At 36.3% G+C, this 13,146-nt stretch overlaps 1 protein-coding gene across 9 annotated transcripts in view; it reads left to right on the top strand.

Annotated features, from left to right (window-relative positions):
* LOC107036014 (sodium channel protein para) overlaps positions 1 to 13,146 on the top strand; it is a 30,181-nt gene that overhangs the window by 4,214 nt on the left and 12,821 nt on the right. For 4 of the 9 annotated variants that reach the window (XM_015253720.2, XM_015253715.1, XM_015253716.1 and 1 more), the window contains exons 2-16: positions 418 to 493; positions 2,415 to 2,934; positions 3,893 to 4,067; positions 5,265 to 5,297; positions 6,394 to 6,549; positions 7,015 to 7,220; positions 7,674 to 7,802; positions 8,786 to 8,877; positions 9,116 to 9,328; positions 9,463 to 9,523; positions 9,594 to 9,903; positions 10,170 to 10,448; positions 11,711 to 12,148; positions 12,537 to 12,630; positions 12,710 to 12,778. In XM_015253720.2, coding sequence (XP_015109206.1) covers positions 3,924 to 4,067; positions 5,265 to 5,297; positions 6,394 to 6,549; positions 7,015 to 7,220; positions 7,674 to 7,802; positions 8,786 to 8,877; positions 9,116 to 9,328; positions 9,463 to 9,523; positions 9,594 to 9,903; positions 10,170 to 10,448; positions 11,711 to 12,148; positions 12,537 to 12,630; positions 12,710 to 12,778 — 2,224 coding nt within the window. In that variant the 5' untranslated portion in view covers positions 418 to 493; positions 2,415 to 2,934; positions 3,893 to 3,923. Of the gene's footprint in view, positions 1 to 417; positions 494 to 2,414; positions 2,935 to 3,892; positions 4,068 to 5,264; positions 5,298 to 6,393; positions 6,550 to 7,014; positions 7,221 to 7,673; positions 7,803 to 8,785; positions 8,878 to 9,115; positions 9,329 to 9,462; positions 9,524 to 9,593; positions 9,904 to 10,169; positions 10,449 to 11,349; positions 11,407 to 11,710; positions 12,149 to 12,536; positions 12,631 to 12,709; positions 12,779 to 13,146 lie in introns of all 9 variants that reach the window. The other 5 variants (XM_029125943.1, XM_015253719.1, XM_015253717.1 and 2 more) reach the window with 2 other exon arrangements.

Raw genomic sequence — 13,146 nt, 5'->3', positions numbered from 1 at the left:
AAGAGGGTGGTTTATGTGGAATTGCAGTTGGAGTCTCTTGCCGCCGGGCAGTCTGACTCGTGAGGGACTTTAGTCGACTTTAGTCTGAGGGTTAAAACCCATATAGTAGGGGTACAAGGGTGTGTGGGTAATTTGTATGTGTGTGTGTGTGTGTGTGTGGACGATGTGCTCACCTACTTTTGCCATTGACACGCGATAGCCCAATCGCGGCTAGTTGTTGGCGGGTAAAACGCGACGTCAACTTTGGAATCCATTACGAAAAAGTCGAATAACAATGCTTCAGGCAAATGATACATTCGCTTTAATGCTCATGCATTATACTCCCCCTTTTTTTATAATTTACCTTGTCATTAGATTAGGATATTTTTTTATAGGTTTTTTTAATGGATTTTTTCGTGACTGCTGGATTGTTTTCAGAGGGGTGTAGCTTCGAGGACAAACGGCTATGATAATCAAGATAGAAGATTGAGAATACTCATCGCTTCATGTATACGTATGTATGTCAGCGATTGTGGATATCCAAGTGTCTTTTACAGTTTGGTACAGACCACGTTATAGATTAGACCATTTTCAATCGTCAAATTTGTTGATTAACTTGTGTGAGACAAATTTGAAACACAATCGTGGATATTCAGCGTCATTAAAACTGCGTTTCGCACAGAATTATTATTTTTTTAAACATTCGTTGTTTGTAAATTAATAACTGAAATTGTTTAAACGCGGAAACCTTATTCTTTTAGGCATTAAATTGATTTCTGTTGAAATTCTGAATATGAATCAATTTGTTGGGATTTCACAATTATTTATAGACAATGACCGTAATTTAAAAAAATATACTTTTTAAATTATTTCATTCAGTTAAATGAATGATAAACAAAAATTATTTCATCAATCTTCTTCCAAAAGTAAACTTTCTAACAGGGATCAACATGTATCACTAGTTTAGTAATATTATGAGAAGTTGCACATTGCAATAATTGAAGTTTACTTATCTTCATTGAAATTTGAGAAATAATAAAATAATTGATAATTTCAATTTTTAATTGACTCTGAATTAAATAATTGACAATAAGGAATTGTCAATTGATTATAGAGATCCTTTTATTCAATTTTTAAATTTTATAAAAAGATTTTTGATTAGCCAAATCATCGTCAATCTTCCTTACTCAGTTATTGACTGTTGAAGTAATTCGGAATTTGAATATTTCATTGACGATTAATTCAATAATTGAAAAATTGTTGAGTAATATTAACAACTTATTCAAAATTTAACTTTATCTAAAATTTATTACTTATTATTATCATTTATTTACTGCTTTTTAGTTACATGGTAATAATTTGCAGGGGGAGGGGGGTAGTTTCATACATAAGGTTAAAAAATATTATATAAATATATAAAAGTAAAAGACATTTGTCTAAAGGCGGTTGATATGTAGCAATAGCAAAAAATTCCAAACTTCAGTTACAAACAAATTTAGCCAGATAAATTTTCATAAAATTGAACCAACGATTTTTTTCCTGTTTGAATATATCACAGCATTTAGTCATTTAACAATTGAGATCTATGTTGCAAAGCTTTTTTATAATAGCAATAGAGGTTTCTAAGCGTTCTAAAATCCTTCGCGTTTAGTACACTGTTGAGTCTATCAGGAACTTCAATACACTTGTTTGTGACTAGTTCAGGTAAAAAGTAACTTCTCAAGGCCTGATAAATAGTACAGTTCACGAAAAAAAAGCTCTAATATCTCTTTTTTTATACTTTTACATAGTACACAAATTTGATCCCAGTCGATCTTGTACAGAAACTTTATTAAAAATTTATTATTATGCCGATGTCTGCTTTCTAATTTTTTTCCGATTTTTAAAACGTTTTCTAACGGTTTAATATCAAGTTTAAATAATCTTAAATAAAAAGTTTAAATAATAAAATCACTGTAAAATGTCCGGAAACTTGGGCTCAACTAAAAGCTCTGATGTTCGGCTAAAAAACTAGAAGATCTTTTCACCGACGAAAAAATAGCCGAAGTACTTGGATGTCCTTAATTGTTATTTTCGTTTCTGTGTTGTCATTTGTTGAGGGATTTCCGGGGTGGGAGTTATTTTGCGGGTGTCCTTGGGGTCTTTTCAAGCTGTTCACAAAATCATGCTGAGAAATTTCCATCACTTAATCGTGGAATCGTGTGGTATCTCGAAGAAGAGTGATGTTGCTCGAAGGAAAAATGTAAGGAGGGCTATTTGTGGCCCATAAAATTCCTCACAAAGAAATTCCTTGCAACTTTTTCCCCCCCAGCAGCACTCATCATCGAGATAATCCCCCGAAATCACCCACCATCAATCAGTGACATGAGAATGATGGATATGAGATGCCTCTGGTGAGGGATAAATTTTGATGTTTTGATTTTAATTTTTGACAGATGAAATTGGAATTAACGAGAAAATGTTCACCGGGGGGACAAGAATGTCCCCCGGGGTATTACACGCAAATGCCCTTTCTTAATAAATTGTGTCCCAAGTCGGACATGAAAAATCTTGGTACACGTTGGACTGGCCCCAACATACCACGCACTGCCGCAGCGCGTACATTACTGATCGTCGCTATTTCACCAAACAACAAGAATTACGGGTGTTACAAATATAATATTAAAACAACAGTTATAAATGATAAATGGACAGAGGTGAAAAGACGGAGTGGTACGAGCGGCAAATACACACGTGATAAAATAACGTGGAGAAAATTGGTGATAAAGCCGCACTTATCCGTCCGATCCTACAACAATTATTTGTACACACAAGCCCATTCAAAATTCAAGTATCACATTGACAGTGATATACGATTATATCGATTGAGATTAACTAACTGTCATCAACAATTTAATTGTACATCATCTGGAAAACACAGACGTCATTTCAGGAAGTGTTAGCACCTACCGCAAGGTAATTTATTTATTCATTTATTTATTCAGTCATTTATTTTATTGGAACATCTCACACGGAAAAATTTATATTTTGAAAAATAGATAAAAAAATATTTTAAATTGGCCCAATTCATATTAAAAAATATAAATATATGTTTTGTATGCAAATATATGTTTTATATATATTTTTTAGGAATTGGGTTAATTTAAGATATTTTTTAATATATTTGTCCAAAATATAAATAGAGAAAATATATATAAATCAGGCCAATTCCATATATAAAATATATAATTTTCAGAATATATATTTTTCCGTATGGGATCTGTTCCACTGCATCAAATATTCTCACGTAGAACATCTAGTTTTTCCGCAGAACTAATTTTTTCTCCCAGAATTAAACTTTCGCAAGATCATGGCCCTTTTGACCCTTGAGACCCTCGAGGAGAAAATTTGTTGACGTTTCACTTTTCCCCACATTTCACTTTGCCACGATCTACCCCGGGGAGAAAACCTATTGCATTATTTTTGGCAACAGTTTAATGGCCAGATTGCGTGCTCAATCTAATTAGATGGGATTTTATGGGCAATGGCCCGAGTGGAAATAGCCAATAGATTTGAGTCAGGAAGTCATCCCGGAAATCTGATACTCGATCATAAAAATGACACTGATCATGTTTCCGGGAGTGTTGCCAATCCAAATGTTGTCTCAATTACTCTCAAAGTATTTAAAAATAATTCCAATCATTATAGTACTTTTCTCTCAACTCAAACAATTAAGAAAAGAAAAAAAAACAAACAACATCGTTTCATCAGAACAAATTTATTTGATTGGCATGAAAAAATGAAAACAATTTTTAAAAAACCTATTGAGTTTTGCAAAATATCGCATCAAAATAAATTTAATTAAATAGTTAATTTAAAGAAACAAATTACAAATATAAAATTATTGCATTTATAAAGGCGATTGATTTTTTAGGAAGGTGCCTTGGTTGCGCGCAGCGTAGACAATGTCCGACGATTATTCCTCCTTATCAGAAGAACGAAGTTTGTTCCGTCCGTTCACGCGGGAATCCCTGGCTGCTATCGAGACTCGCATTGCTGAAGAACTTGCCAAGCAGAAGGAGCTTGAAGCTAAAAGAGCACAAGGCGAGGTACGTAAATCCACATACCTAAAAACTTGACAATCACAGTTTGATTTGTTATATTATTTGTGTTGTAATATTGTTGTTTTACGTTCATTTGAAAAATCTGATTAGACGCACGTCGATGATATCAGAGAGAGGGGCGGATTAACATGTTTATTTAAAATTCATTTCCACAAAGCTTAAAGAGGCGAAAGAGATTTAACAGTTTCTCTCAAACGCGAGAGTTGAACTTGCGGTGTTTCTGAGCTGAGAATTATTTACAAATCGATGGAAAAGCTTGTAAAATCTAAGCGCCCGTGCTGAGTAAATGCTATACCTATACCTATGTATAAAGGTACCTGTTTCCAGGTTAAAAAAAAAAGTGCTTTTTTTTCTCTTGTAAACTACCTCTCCACCTCGCAATTCGCCTATATTGCCTACCATGCGCCGCTGGCATATCTGGAGTAACAGATTTTTCAGTAAATTCGTTATACGCCCCATAAAAATTTCTCATACACGGTAATAAAGAATACCAAGAACAGACACAGCCATGTACATTGACATCAGTGCTCATGTACATGAGAAAATACTGATTTTAATAAATCGCGTTTGCCCTCCCATGACATCAATATCATCTGCTGTAACAGTGTTGGGTGTTTTTGCTTGAACGTATTTTATTTATAAATTTTGTTGTAAAATTAGCTGTAGCTTCGATAACCGAGTGATCATACGCCCTCTCAGTGTTATAAATAATAATACAAAATTTGTATCATAAACAATATCTTAATCGCGTGCGAAAGCTCGATGTATGCAGTGTCATTAATGTTGTGCCTGTCTTTTATCTCGTATCTTCTACTACTACTTTCAATCTTCCGCCCCCCATTTTCAAAATGATTCTTTGTGACAAAATACTCTCGACAACAATTTAACTAATTAAACGTGAAAGAGTAATAAATAAGTCACGTGTACAATTTTTTTTTCACCTTCATGTTCACAGAGGTGCACTCGACGTTCCCATTACTCAAGTTAAACCCCGTAGTCATAGTACTAGAGAATTATACTAAATGAGAAATAAGTAATTGATAAATTAGATGAAAGAGTCTCTCTTAACTGAACTATTTTTCAAACTTGTAAATTTAATTTTTCTTTTTAATCACAATCTCTCTTCCTACTGTGTATGTTCTGTATGTGTGTAACTCTTTTTTCCCCATTGTGCAATTACAGGGTGGTTATGGACGGAAGAAAAAGAAAAAAGAAGTAAGATGTTGCATCATGACAAGTAATATCAGTTAATCACACGATTTATTTTTTATCTCTATCAATTGAATTATCCTTTCACAGCATATTATATTAATTTACTAGTGAATTATCATAGATATAATGAATAATGAAGTGATAGAGAGCTCGTTATTACCTTTAGTCATTAGTACAATACACTATTTTGACAATACAGTGATTATGATGACAATGATATTACACTTTATGATACTCGCAATTATGATTGAGATGTTGGCTTTTTGCTCACTCATCCTCACCTCCGTATTTCCCAGGCTTGGAGACCTCACTGATTGATGAGGGGAGCCTGGGAAGTGCTGGGGGGTCCATGAAAAAGTGCAGTGCAACCTTTACGCATAACGCTTTAACAATGAATGTCCACACAAATGCGCTTTATTAGATATAGTCGGCAAAAATGTAAGACCAATCACGCAAAAATCAGTGATCATCGATGGCTATTGGTATTGACAATACCGTGACCACATGTAATATTAGATTAATTTTAGTGATGCACGCGCAAATAAGACTCCACGATGATAATCTGGTACACATACACTAATTTAATTATGATATTGTTTTTATAGAACACCCTTGAACACATTTAGTTACAATAGATTGATCGAGTTTGGATTGTTATTAGAGCAGGCAATATTGCTGATACGAAAAGTGAAAAAATGATGAAGAATTGAAAATATCAGTCACGTGTTTTGCTATGATACACACGTATTGACAGTACGGCTTCGTTGAAGAACAGCATTCCGATAAGCAAATTGACACTGATCGGTATGATCAATGATCTAGATGAGAAAATTCGTGTAAATATGGTTTTCAGGTTTGAAGAGACATGTCGAGATGCAAATATGAAGGCTATTTATCTCCCAAATTTTGAACACAGTTAAGCATGTCAATGGTCGTTTCATATTTGCAAAAATCGTACAGAGTGCATTCACATTTATAATGGAATTAGGGAGACAGTCAGTCCAGATGATCATAATGTGTACATAGAATAGTGAAGAAGTTTGACTGTTTTGGGGGGTTTTTCGGCCGGTGATTTTGATAATTCATTCGTACTTCACAGACCCGTTATGACGACGAAGACGAGGATGAGGGTCCACAGCCAGATCCGATGTTTGAACAAGGGGCGCCAATTCCAGTCCGACTGCACAACGAATTTCCCCCTGAGCTGGCCTCCACGCCCCTTGAGGACATCGATTCCTTTTATCATAATCAAAGGGTAAAATTGGAGTGGCAAGCACTCTATTTTGATAGCAATGATTAAGAGCAGAGTTTAATTCAATTGATTTGATTTATTTTAAGAAGTCTCGGGAGTAGAAAAATTAAAAAAAAATTGTTCATTTTTTAGGAATTGTTTGGTATGAGTTGAAAGTGATCTGGAGAGGAAAAATATTTTTTTTAAATGTTCATAAATACGAGGTGGTTGACCGGTGTGAGCGCCATCTTGCTCGGAGATCCCTTCCCTCAGTCGCAAGTGGCTCCAAAGATGGCGCCGTCTCCACCTCGCATTTTCAATCATCTCTTGAAATCGTTTATCTTCCTCAAATTACTCTCAACTCACTTCATCTGATTTCTAAAAGAGGAGCAATTTTTTTAAGCCATCTTCCAAATTTTTCCATCCCCTTTTGGCTTCACTATTTTTTTTTACCCGACTTATGCCATTAATACGCCATTTTTATTTCAGACGTTCGTGGTCATCAGCAAGGGGAAGGACATATTCAGATTCTCGGCGACGGATGCGCTATGGTTCCTCGACCCATTCAATCCAATACGACGGGTGGCCATTTATATCCTGGTTCACCCGCTCTTTTCCCTATTCATCATCACCACTATTTTGGTTAACTGCATACTCATGATTATGCCAACCACGCCCACCATCGAGTCAACCGAGTACGTAATTTTTATCCATTGAACACTATCCAATCATTCCCCTCCCCCCACTCATGAATTACTAGAATCACCAGTTTCAAGATGACAAGATGCAGAATAACCCTGCGAATATCCAACCAATTATTAATGAATAGTTGATGCTGACTGTTATTATTTCATTAGTACACTGCATTTTATAGAAGATAATAATCGAATAATCAACGTAAATGATTCAAGTACACTAGGTAATTCGTGACATAGTTAATGATTTTGGTAAGTTTTGGAAAGAAGATATCTAGAAACGATAGATTAGACGATTATCAGATAACCAAATGAAAATATTACAGTAGAAAAAATTTTAACCATTAAAATTGCTGTCAATGTTTTACTATAATTGTTACGACTAGTGAGTAACCATAAAGTGTACAATATTATTTATTGTCGAGCTGTTAATGTTGATTTATGTGTTTTCAGAGTGTTATTTACGGGCATCTACACATTTGAGTCCGCCGTTAAGGTGATGGCGAGGGGTTTCATTCTGCAGCCTTTTACCTATCTTAGAGATGCATGGAATTGGCTCGACTTCGTAGTTATAGCTTTAGCGTGAGTAGTTAAAACAATCATTGAATATTAATTATTTAAAAAAATCAATCAACGAGAGTGATAACAATCAAATGTAATTGAACACATTCGAAATGTTCATTGAAAACAGCGTTATTATATCACCAAAATGTGCTGAGTGATAGATCCTCTCTTCATTGTATTCTGTAATGATTTTCTGTAATAGTCTATTTGGAGTTGATCGAGTGAGACCATTGACTGTTGTATAACGTACTCAGAGCCAATGAAAGTCGTGCCATTATAGGTCATCAATTAGGTCAATCGTTTAATCGAAATTTTAGAGTTGACTCTTAGTGTGAGGTTCATTATTCATTGTATAAGTTCATAGTTCAGAGATAGACAGTCCTTCTGTCTTTGATTGTGAGAAAGATCGAGTGAAGATTATGCCGTTATGGCGTTAATATACATCAATTAGGCTAAATCCTATACAATAGTGTAGTCGATCAGTATTTACACGATCAGAAATTTAGTTGGCCAACTCTCGTCCTACAGATCAAGATTTGACATTAGAATAGTCAGGACAAGTTTAAATGGTTCATTGTTTATTAATTGTAGAATTAGTTTGATCATTGGGTTATTTAATGTTGATAGAAATAATTACCATGAATCATTAAAAAGTCAAGATTAACTAGAGTTTAATTCAGTTGGAAGTGGTGAGATGATTGATTAACAATTTTGATATTTTGATTTGTTTCACCACTTCGCAGCGGAATTATTATATATCTATTTATACATTGTGCATGTGAACTTGAGATTTATGAGAATTCAGTAATGAGTTATCATGACGCGGTAGGTTACAGGTAGTTGATAGTTGTAATTTAATCATTAATGAATTTATATCTCGTTTAAGTTTATTGAATTTTTTTTTTCTTCATTTTTCATTGAATTTAATTTCTTTATTATACACTTTTATTTAATATGATTTTGTATAACTGTAATGTGTGTGACGTTCGGGTGTATTGCAGTTATGTGACGATGGGCATAGATCTAGGCAACCTTGCCGCTCTCAGGACATTTCGAGTCCTCCGAGCCTTGAAGACTGTCGCTATTGTACCAGGTATGCTTAGAGTATTGATTCAGCGTAGTACACTGATGACATAATCATAGATTTGACATTTAGCGCAATTATTCGATGCCTGTTAACAATGTGCAGATGATTAACATGAGACAATTTACAATCGTTAAAATGAAAATATTTAAATTAATAACTAAAATGATTCGGGAATGCGTTGGGATGAGAGATGCCAGGGAATTTGTCGTGAGGGCTTAGTGATAATATTTTGAAAATTGTTTAGGTCTCAAAACCATTGTCGGCGCTGTGATAGAGTCAGTTAAAAATCTGCGCGATGTGATAATCTTAACAATGTTCTCCCTGTCCGTCTTTGCGTTGATGGGCCTTCAGATTTACATGGGGGTTTTGACGCAAAAGTGTATAAAGAATTTTCCGGAGGACGGATCGTGGGGCAATCTTACTGGTGAGAATTGGGAGAGATTCAACAAAAATTCAAGTGAGTTGATGACGTGTGTAACAAAATTGTGAAACTTATAAAAAAGATTTTTTGCAAATGTCTTTGAAACTATTGCGTTACGGGGATATTAGCAAAATAATCTGTTCTAACATTCAATTTTTCGAAATCTTCAGCAAATTGGTACGTGGATGACAACGGGAACATGCCGTTATGTGGGAATTCCTCCGGTGCAGGGTGATTATTAAAAATTCCTCTTATTTTCAGCGCAATTAAACAGCATTTTCAATATTAAAATTACTTCCAGCATGTGTGCCCCCGGTTACGTGTGTTTGCAAGGCTACGGTGGCAATCCAAACTACGGCTACACGAGTTTCGATACATTTGGCTGGGCCCTGCTATCCGCCTTTCGTTTGATGACCCAGGATTACTGGGAGAATCTCTACCAACTTGTGTTGAGATCAGCTGGACCATGGCACATGCTGTTCTTCATTGTTATCATTTTCCTTGGTTCATTCTATCTCGTGAATTTGATTCTCGCTATTGTCGCCATGTCGTACGATGAGTTGCAGAAAAAGGCGGAAGAGGAAGAGGCGGCTGAGGAGGAAGCCATAAGAGTAAGTAATCTTCATAAAAGACAAGAAAAAGGGAAAAAAGCCAAGTGATGTCCAGGAAATCCGCGAAGGTTTATTGACCTGCCAGAAGGAATCGACAAAACATTAGCATTAGTTGAGCGATGACGACTGAGTCATCAATTTCTCATAATGATTAGACGAATAGTCCATCGAAAAATGGAAAAAATGTTGAGGAAAATAGTCAGGACCAACGTACTACCCCCATTTTTTTTCCTTCTCCCCCGCCAATGCTCATTTTTAATATTCAGGAAGCCGAGGAGGCAGCATTGGCCCGAGAGAACAAAATAGCGGCGCAGGCAGCCGCGAGAGAAGCCGCGGCTGCCCAAGCTGCGGCTGACGCCATTGTTAAGTCACCATCGGACTTCTCATGCCACAGTTACGAGCTATTTGTTGGCCAGGAGAAGGGTAATGACGACAACAACAAGGAGAGAATGAGCATACGCTCGGTCGAATCCATAAGCGAGTATCGAGTCAGGCCCATCAACAACAATCACAGCGCCGCAGCCAAAGTTCGTAAAGTCAGCGCTGTGAGTATTTCAAATTGGTGTTTATGAATGGATTATTGGTGTTCATTACGAAACGCCCAGTGAAAATTTACGATTTTTTTATGAATCATCAGTAACGAGTGTCTTGTGATGAATGGGCTCATGTTTTTGATTCTATCTGTTCGATTGAGTTGTATTTCCTTGTGGCGGCTGCTTTGGTGTGAACAGATAACGAAAATTTTTTTCAATATTCATGATTCATTCAGATATGATTATCGTGGAGTCACGACACTCATTCAGCTTCTCGATTTACGGTTTCAGTAGGGGAGTCATGAATTAGGGGATTATCTCGAGAGCCACTGGTTATGAGAGAAAACACCGGAGGGCTTTTTTTTGTAGAGAATAAAGTTCTCAACCAAAAATCGAATAGTGTTTTCGGCTACCACTGCTCATTACTGAGATAATTTGACAGTTAGCAGTCTAAATGAGTTGGGTTGATCTTACCAACTGCTCTACCCCTTCGTCACTAATTTATTCAGGAATAAATGGTTTTCGCATGATTATGATTTCAGTGATATATGTGGCATGTGTTGAAACAATGGGTGTTGCATGCACCACATTAGACTCCAGTTTTACTGATTCAATGTCGATGATTTAAGTGCAAATTACTAGGGTTGAGTGTTACTCCCTCGCCGGCAAAATCATAACTTTACCTAATACTCTTCGAAAATCTCAACTATCCATTCAGTGTCAATTATTCTCTCAAAAGATTGTACAATCTACATCTACTCGTACATAATTATCAAAACAAACAACAATCACTTCAATAATTTAAAAAAAACTACATGTGCTTCTGCAAGTGGTGCCTTCTATCGATGTAAAGCTAGTTGACTCTCCAATCGTATGGTAGTCGATACCTTTTCTTGTATTTTTTTTTCTCAAGGTCTCTCGCGCCCCTAACGGCCAGTTTACTTGTGCCTACCGGGAAAATCTGAGGAAGGTACGTGATGGGTTGTCAGCTCCAACCGTACGTAATCTAACAATAGGTGAAAACCAAGAGATTCGATCAATGTGAATGAAAATTAATTGAATCAATTGATTGAGTACCGGACGACTGATTCTTCCAACAAAAAAAGAAAACTTGATATTCACGAATTCCTGTTCCTCCCATTATCCACACATGATTGGATCAATTGTCCGTCGAGAGCCTGTCTTGAGCAGACCCAATGGTCTAATGAACAAGCAAGGCATTCAGCTAATTCATTAGTATTATTCTCACAATGATAATGATGATTTAATTGCAGGCAAGCCTTAGCCTGCCAGGCTCACCATTCAATCTCCGAAGAGGTAGTCGTGGAAGCCATCAATTCACAATTCGCAATGGCCGCGGTAGATTCGTTGGATCATCAGGTGGGGATAGAAAGCCACTTGTACTGTCTACATACCTAGATGCCCAAGAACACTTGCCTTATGCAGACGATTCAAATGCTGTCACACCAATGTCCGAGGAGAATGGAACGATCGTTATACCGGTCCATTATCCAAGTCTTGGATCACGTCATTCGTCCTACACATCGCATGCCTCAAGATTATCATATACGTCCCATGGCGATCTGTTGAGCGGTATCGCCAATGCTGGTAAACAAATGACCAAGGAGAGCAGACTTAGGAGTAGATCTGCTAGACAGGGCAATGGTCATACACCCGAGCCAATGCAGAATCAGAAGTTGCAGCATCATCATGTAAGATCATAGTCATATTATCGGGATAATGAGGAAGATTGTGAGGATCGAAGGGAATCAATTGCTATTATTGTTGATGTTAATCACTGGCGATTGGACCGTAGTCGTTTGCGTGCCAGACAAATAACTATTCTATTGCATTAAGTGCTCTTAGCAGAATGATCTATTCTGATAACATCCAATTACATTGCAAAGATGCAGAAAATGCGTAGGTTCAGAGGAAAATGTCACAGTTCTCAACAGAAAAAGGTCCCTCGACAGAGATAATTCATAAGTTAACAAGATAGAATCAATACCCTTGATTCTTCCATTCAAAAATCGAATGAATGAATGTTTAATCCCATTGTAACTTCTATTAAAACCCACGTGACGTCATTTATGCGCACAGGATGTGGACATGGAAGATCCATTGGGTAAGAACAAACAGCAAGACAACCCATTTATCGAGTCTTCTCAGCCGCACGCCGTTGTCGACATGAAAGGTCAGACGTTTATTCTATATTTAAAGCATTGTCTTCAGTCACAAGTTTCTTTTCATTAACCATGATTTTAATTTTACAGATGTTATGGTCTTGAATGATATTATTGAACAAGCCGCTGGGCGGCAGAGCAGAGCATCCGAACAAGGAGGTAAATTTCAATTTCTCACTCATTTTTATTTGACCTTTCTATTTTTAAACATTGAAATTTGTGAATTTTCTTCCGTGTGTGTGTGTGTGATTTAACACCGTTTGTCTTCGTGTTTGTGCGAGGCACACTAGTCCATTATATATTACAGAAGTGAAATGAAGTGATTTTGTAGTGAAAAATGATGGCAAAATGAGGCAACTTGATCTGAAGATCAGTTGATTCATCGACGAATAACCCGATTCAGTTCAGTTGTCTCGTCTTGATCAGTCCCTTTGCTATTGAATTTAAATTCAAATTTTTTCAATTGATTTTGACATGATTCAGTGAATTGGTTTGCTCGATCTTACTGTTTGGTATTTTCTATATAT

The sequence above is a fragment of the Diachasma alloeum genome, unplaced genomic scaffold, assembly GCF_001412515.2.
Source record: "Diachasma alloeum isolate Michigan unplaced genomic scaffold, Dall2.0 Dall_scaffold_00203, whole genome shotgun sequence".
NCBI lineage: Eukaryota > Metazoa > Arthropoda > Insecta > Hymenoptera > Braconidae > Diachasma > Diachasma alloeum.
This window is presented reverse-complemented; position numbering and strand designations above follow the sequence as displayed.